This window comes from Meles meles, chromosome 3 (assembly GCF_922984935.1).
Source record: "Meles meles chromosome 3, mMelMel3.1 paternal haplotype, whole genome shotgun sequence".
Lineage (NCBI taxonomy): Eukaryota > Metazoa > Chordata > Mammalia > Carnivora > Mustelidae > Meles > Meles meles.
This window is the reverse complement of record NC_060068.1, coordinates 142840006-142847889: the sequence shown is the minus strand read 5'-3', so window position 1 is coordinate 142847889 and position 7884 is coordinate 142840006. Positions and strand designations below refer to the sequence as shown.

Below are 7884 nucleotides of genomic sequence, written 5' to 3'. Positions count from 1 at the left end.
GGGGGAGGTGGGGGGGCGGACAATTTAAGTTTACTGCACAAACAACAAAATGGCTATTTAACCGAGATAGAGTAGTTCTGGCTAAATAGGTCCTTACATTCCCACGGCCCTGTCAGCCATTCCGTACAGCTTCCAGAATCATCTTTCTAATGCACGAATCTGACCATATCTTGCTCTCCTGCTTATAACTTTTCCATGGTTCCCACTCACTCTCGGCTCCCCTTCTAGAAGCTTCTCCCACTTCTGCTTCCCTACCTCCCTAACTCTGCTCCAGCTTTACTAAACTCAATGCTGTTTTCAGAAAACAGAAGTTCCCCTCCACCTTCTGTAATTTTGCTTGACACATGCCTGTCAACTCCATACCCCACAATCTGCAATTGGAATTAAGTAGATCTCTGTCTATCTCTCTCTCTGACTCAGTTCAGTTGTTACTTCCTCCAGGAAGTTCTCCCTGATGCCCTGGGTCCCATGCTGGGTGAGGTGCCTTCCCCTGAGTTCCCATAACACCCTGTAATTTGCTCCCACCACAGAACTTCCCATCCTGGATCACATTCATATTTTCCCCTTCCATCTCTCAACACAACCCCCACTTTTGTGAAGTGGGAAGTAGGTGTCAGGCGTGGCACTGAATAGCACTGACTGTCATTGTGAGGACTTTAGCCCTTTGCGCTGCTGCCTGCATTTCTTTGATTGCTCCAAGACAACCGTGTTAGTCGTTTGCAATGTTCCCTGCCACTTGTTCATCTCTTTATTGTCAAATAATAATGCCAGATCAAGCAGAGGCCAGGCACTTGCCGTGGGCAACAGGACCTAGCTTGAATGTTGTGCATTGTTTTGTTTTCACTGTATTTGTTTTCATTTATGAAATTCTATTTCTGGAAAGCACAACTTGTGTTTTCCTTCTACACAGATCAGTCATCCTTTATAAAATTAATTTATATGAGTAAAGAAAACAAATCAATTTAGAAGAAGTTTGAGAAATGGTTGCTCAGATGGCACATATAATGAAAACTTCCCAAGTGCCTACACAAATGCGCACACACACATGCATACACACACGCACACAGATGCATGCACACACACACATGCACGCATGCGCACACATGCACACACACGTACGCAGGTGCATCCCTGCAGGAAGGTCGCCCTGAGCAAAGTCGCCCTGAGCAAGAGAAGCACTGTTAGTGCCGCGAGGTCCTTGGGCCATGAGATCCAGGGTACTACTGTCTTTGCCACTAACATTCTCTGTAACAGGGAAAAAAAATACTTTTTTTTTAATATTTTTTTATTTGACAAAGAGAAATCACAACTAGGCAGAGAGGCAGGCAGAGAGAGAGGAGGAAGCAGGCTCCCTGTGAAGCAGAGAGCCCGATGTGGGGCTCGATCCCAGGACCCTGGGATCATGACCTGAGCCAAAGGCAGAGGCTTTAACCCTCTGAGCCACCCAGGCGCCCCCCAAAATTACTTTTTTATTTCTCAGTTTACTCACCTACAAAAGAAGAGAATAAAATAGGGTCATAAAATATACATATGATTTCATCTCCCAGATACAAATCTCATTTCCTGCTCTCATATGATATGGAAACAATTGTCATTGCTGAGAAGGAACCCGGAGGTGACTATCCTTTTTATATCACATATCAGAGATATGACAGGTATAGAGTCTCAGGGACTTACCCAAGGTCACAGTGCAATTTAGTATCAAATTCAAGACCAATATACAGCTCTGCCTGGTGACCTGTTTTCCCCCTAATTCTGACACTTTCCACCCCTACACACTCCCTGCCCAGGTAAACTTCTGTCAGAAGAGTTACATAATACTTACAAAGCACAAGCAAACACACACATACACACAAACACACACGCGCACATGTACACAGAGAAACAATTTGAAGACATCTTAAAATAACCAAGAAGCAAATAAGAAAAGGATCCAAGCAATATCAGATTTCAGAGTGGTGACACTGTTGGGTAGAAAACAACGCACCTGAAAGCTGAGAAAATACATTGCGGGTTTTTCCACAATGGTGCGATTCCCTTCTTTATCTTTATTCAGGTTAGGTACAGGCAGCCAGGAGCCGGGTGGCTCTCCCAACTTTTAGGGGAGGATTAGGATAAAGAGTGTAATCAATTCATTCCCCTTCTCTACTATATATGTAAAAGAGAACCTGCTTAAATACGGACCAGATCCAATTACCACTCCACGCTCTGTGGATTGGGGGCGGGGGGAGCATCAACATGATTTCATATTTTTTAAATGGGATTCTTAAACACTTTTAAAGACTATGTTAGCAGAGTGATTTCATAGAGGATGTAGTAATGGCAATGATACCGTGCAATGTTTTTCTCATTTAATAATTAATCCTACCTTCGTCTTTGGAATTATGTTGAACGTTTTTTTAAAAGATTTTATTTATTTATTTGACAGAGAGAGATCACAAGTAGGCAGAGAGGCAGGCAGAGGACAGAGAGAGGGAGGGAAGCAGGCTTCCCGCTGAGCAGAGAGCCAGACCTGGGGCTCCATCCCAGGATCCCGGGATCATGACTTGAGCCGAAGGCAGAGGCTTTAACCCACTGAACCACCCAGGGTCCCCTATGTTGAACATTTTTATAACTGACCTGCGTAGAGGCAAATGTACCAGGTTTACAGATGAACCAAAGTGTGTAGAACCAGAAAATTTTAGTCAAAATTCCCAATGAAATATAAAATGGTGTATTAATGCCCTTCCCATAATATCTATATATTACATATACAGATTTGCAGCAATTGAGAAAGATCTAGAGAACAGAAGCTCATGTAGAAAGAGGTTTCAACTGATCGTAAGCTGAATGTGAGCCAGAGGAAAGATGCGACTGCTGGAGAGAAGAAATATCTTATTGCAACGTTGGACTACAACACGAAATCACATTAAGTACAGTAACCTCACACCGTACGCTCCCCACAGCCCATTCTGAAGACTGGTGGGTTGTGGGAAGCACACTTGCAGAGGAGCTGAAACTGGCATCCGGCCAGAGGAGAGGAATAGGTCAGGGGGCAAAGGGAGAGGGACTGTAACCTGAGGCAAATGGGGAACGGTTCATGGCATGGGTTGCAGGGCCAAACAAGCTCTCTTCAAAATAAGATGTGTAACTGCTCTGGAACGCATGTGCCCCTGTCTGTCTCCCAGGAATGTTGTGGGAAGGACGCTGTGTGGGAGGTTAGACCCATCCACAACATCTCTCCCCGCTCAGGGATTTTACGGTTTGTGGTGGGAACAAAATCACATCTATTTTACATGGTAGTGGATTAGGTCACTTCATTTCCTTCCTGGAGAAGACTATTCTAGAACAGAGAGCGTTTGACAACCACCGAGATCCAAAGGAAAATAAGATATACTGATGCATAGATGACCTTAATGACTAGAAGATGCCATGTGGACTCAACTCCTCACCCCAATCCCAACTCACTGCCCTACCAACCATCTGGTGGGCCCAAGAAGCTAGAAATTAAGGGCAGAGAGTCCAACAATAAAATCTAAGCTGCTGGACGTCGGTGGCCAGCCCTATGGCTAGATCATCTTGGATGTTCCCACATTGCAGAACAAGGGTGAACCCCCTGCATCAGGATCATATGAGTTGCTCATTTTAAAACACGTGTACCTGGGGCATCTCTCAGACCTACCGAATCAGAATTCCTGGAGTAAAAACCAAAAAGTTCATTTCCAGCAAGTTCTGTGGGCAATTCTTTTGCACATTATCTGAGAGCCATGGCTCCAAAGCAGTGTTTCTAATGCTTTCATGTGCATTAGAATCATCTAGAAAGCAAGGCAAAAGCTAGGGCTCCAGAGATTCTGATTCAGAGGTCCTAGGTGGGCCCCAGAATCTGCATTTCAAACAACCACACAGGTGAGGCTATTGTGGCTGGTCTAGTCAGCGGACAGTCGTTGGAGCTCACTGCCTTAGGGAATTCCTGATTCGGTTCTCAAAACACTCAGATACGGAGGGAGGCAGCTTCTGAAAAGGCTCCCAATGATTCCCTGCCTCCTAGTGTTTACACCCTTGGTATATACCTCTCCCTCCTCCTGTGAGCTGGACCTAGCGACTCCCTTATAATGAACAGAATAGGCAAAACTAATGGGGTGTCACTTCTGAGATGAGATTCTGCCAAGACTCTGTCCTCACACTGGGCTCTCTCTCACTCACTTGCTCTCTGACGAAGCTGGCAGCCATGTTGTGAGCTGCCCTGTGGAGAGGCCCACATGGTGGGGATCGGGGGCAGCCTCCGGCCAACAGCAAGCAAGGAACTGACTCCTGCCAATAGCCGTGGGTGTGAGTTTAGAAGCAGAGACTTCCGCTAGCTAAGCTTGAGAAGACCGCAGCTGACAAGCCTTGACTGTAGCCTTGTGAGCCGCCCTGAGCCAGAAGACCAGCAAAGCCACGCTTGGGTTCCTGCCTTCCAACAGAAACTGTGAGATAAAGGGTGTTTCAAGCCACCACACGTGTTATGCAGTGACAGAAAACTAATAGAGATGATTTTTTGAGGAGCAGTCCTGAAATCCTTATGGCACCTTGGTACTTAACCCAACCTTCAGGCCTCTCCCTCCTCACCTCTACCCGTTAGAAAGGACACAAATATACATAAATGTAGATGAGCAATATTTAATAATATACACTATTATACACATGTAATGTGGTAATTTTCTTAGTGTTCGATGTTTCAGCCTTGGCCCTTGGGGAGCCTCCTGGAGTTTCCAGAAGGTTATGGAGGAGCAGAGCCTCAGGCAGGACGGAGAGGTGAATCTGTATGAGACGCCCCGGGACCTTTGCACCCACCTGGCTATTCTAAGGCCGTCTTTTGAGCTGAGAGCATGGTGAGTTCCCAGCCACCAGCCCCAGGAGCAGGAGGAGGAGCACCTCCTGTGGCTGAAGAAAGACCAGTTTCTCTGGGGCAAGGGGAGGGGGCTTTCCCTGAGAGAAGTCAGTGAGGGGAACAAAGTCTGGCTTCCAGGCTCTCCAGGGCAGTGCCTGATTTCTCCACTGTGGGCAGGAGAGAGGTTCCCCGTAGGGGCAAGCTTTCTCCGTTTCTCTAGGAGAACTGCGTGTTGACAAAGTACGTTTCAGCGGCTGTACCTGAGGACTAGAGTCCACTGGAAACACTCTAGACACAAAGCTAGGACTTCCAATCCCCACTCTATTCATCTACTCCTTTTGTGACCCTCCTGGAAGGAGCCCCTGTCCCTCTGAGCTCTGCTTGTCCCCTGGAAGGACGCTCCAGGTCACGGTGGAGGACCCCGGGCAGGGAGGCAGCTCCGGCCACAGCCCCCCGGTCAGAACTGGACCAGCGGTCCTCAGAAGGCCAGCCCCCCGCCGCTCAGCCACCGTGCCCTCTCTGAGGAGCGCCCAGAGGGGCTGCTGTGCCACAGGGGGCTCTGGCAGATGTGGTCCAGCCTGCTCCTGATGCCGTCCTGCAGCTCCTCGTCACCCAGCAGCACTGCTGCTGCCAGGGCCAGCTGGAAGTACTCAGTGGCATCGTGGGCATCCTAACCCCATGGCAAGGGGGCAGAGAAGAGACAGCGGTCAGCAAACATCTCCGGGAGAGGCCAAGAGGCGGTGCTGGGGACTCGAACTCAAGCTTTGGTCCGCCCCACACACTTTCCAACCCCCTCCCCCTGGTTCCTGGGGGAGCTCCTGCCTCACTCTACTGTGGACTGGACAGGTGACAATGCTCCCTGCAGTGGCCCTCTGCCATGGCCACAGGGGTGGCACCTTACCCAGGCTCAGTCAATCATGAAGCAGCATCGTCCTGGGCCCGGGACCTCAGGGATCCCTAAATGACCCAGGCGGACCTAGCCCAGTCACTCCCTGGGACCTCTCAGTGTAACCTCACAGAGCTAATGGTCCCTCCCCCTTTTAGCCACAGGCTAATAGCTGGACCCAAAGGACCCCCAGGAAACAGAGAAGTAGAAACATACAGAGGAAAGAGAAACAGGAAAAGGTGAGGAAATCCATGATGACGTTTGAATACCAGGATCCAGAACTCCCTAAAACTCCTGAATTTGTACTCAGACTTGCCAGTCACTTGAGCCAATACATTGCCATTTTTGTTTAAGCTCATTTGAGTTGCATTCTTCCGCCTGGCAATCCCTAGATCCCCTGGTTGGGCGAACCTGAGCAGACGCACTTTGTCCCTGAACCATTTCCCGGGAGCTATGGGACAGAAGCAAGATGGCTGCGAGTCCTTCACTACCCCGTGGTTCCTCCCCACATGATAGGAATGAGGAACAGATGCTTCTTTGGGTGAGAACCAAAAAGGGATGTCTGGTTCCCATTAACCCTCACAAGTCAATAATTAATTCAGGCCAGAAACAACGTCTGGCAAATAAGAAAAGGACAACAGAGTTGCCCTGAGGTTCCCCTGGGGGCCAAACACAGGCGTGACTCAGAAGGATATTAAGAGATTAAGGGCCATAACTGGTGCAGACAGGGACCTCTGGTAAGGGGAAACCAATGCCAGAGACAAAGTTTGAGGGCCAGGATGGTAACAGAGACTTCCAGACCACCAACACAGTTCTAGAAGTGGCTGGGAAAATAAGTTCTAAATTCAACTCTCGCTGAACAAACAGGAGGGTCAGGGCTGAGGCCTAGTTAGGACAGAGGCACGCCTGCATTCGTAGACCCCGCCTCACGATCTCAAACGTGGTAGCGTGTACCCAGATTTCTCCTAGAGTTTCACTTAACTTTATAAGAAGTACACCATGACTGACCAGTTACCCTTTATATTTTGAAGACGCACTGTTAAGTATTAATTTGATCTTAATGTTGGAGGTTATAGTTCCTTTTTTTCATGTCTCACGTATTTCTGTAGGCCCCTTAGGAACTCCCAGGCACGGGGCAAGGTCCCCAGGGTCCCTGACAGATAAAGGGGCTCCAGAAGTCATAGCAGGGCAAGGAGAAAGAGGAGTTAGGATCTCTCTCCTCAGCGGACAGGAGCATCTTTGAGGTCTCCCATGGGGCTAAGTGAAAAGAGCCATCATGTCTCCAGAGGAGTCACTCCCCACCCTATGAGGTGTGACTTCCCATCTTGGGCCACCCGACTGTACCCTGAAGGCTTCCAGGGAAGAATAAGGTGGGAATGCAGCTCTCTCAGGACCTTACCTTCAGCTGGTAGAAGGTGAGTCGCCCCAGGCGATAATACACCTTCACATAGTACAGGGCCTCCTTGGGGCTCTGCAGCCAGGGGGGACAAAGGGACAGAGTCTTCAGGTAGCAGTCCTCAGCCATCTCGTACATGCACAGGGAATAGTAGACTGTAGCCAGACGGTGAAAAGCCACCAGCTCCTGCTTCTGATCTCCTAGGAATTGGAAAACCAAGGGAGAGATCTCGCAGCTGACCCTTGCCGACATCCAATCACTCACCCAGGCACTGCTATTTTTTGAAGGTCTTCTAGGGATCGGGGACTTTGCTTGAGATGCACGGAACAAAGCAGAAGAGGTCCCTGCCCACGTGGGAGTTTCATCGTGTCCTGGGACAGAGACGTTCCTCAAATAATCTCACACTTCATCACATGCAAAGGCAAAATTACACCTGTGGTAAGGGATGTGAAAGAAAACGCCAGGCTCTGGGAGTGACTGCTCAGAGCACGTGTGCTCTTCAAGATTCGAGGACAATGCCCTGAAAAAAAATTTCTCTTTATTACAGAAATCTCTGTAACTCAAGATTCTGGGAAATAATTATCCCCAAGTCCCTGTAATGAGACCTCGTGACAAGACCAGCTTGATGGGGTAGCTAAGGATTCTTTATAATGAATGACTCTGTAGTACAAACGTCTTCACCACACGAAAGTCTCCCCCTTCAGAGAGCTTCCTAGGGCTGCCCCCAGAAGCAATCACCCTCTGGCTCCTTCA

At 48.7% G+C, this 7884-nt stretch overlaps 1 protein-coding gene across 1 annotated transcript in view; it reads right to left on the bottom strand.

Annotated features, from left to right (window-relative positions):
* Positions 1–4692: 4692 nt before the first annotated feature.
* The window catches only part of SH3TC2 (SH3 domain and tetratricopeptide repeats 2), a 51671-nt gene continuing 48479 nt past the window's right edge, over positions 4693–7884 (bottom strand). Inside the window, exons 16-17 of the mRNA XM_045998917.1 lie at positions 7135–7331; positions 4693–5519 (exon numbers count right to left, since the gene is read on the bottom strand). Of these exons, the coding sequence (XP_045854873.1) occupies positions 5328–5519; positions 7135–7331 (389 nt within the window). The 3' untranslated portion in view covers positions 4693–5327. The remainder of the gene's footprint in view (positions 5520–7134; positions 7332–7884) is intronic.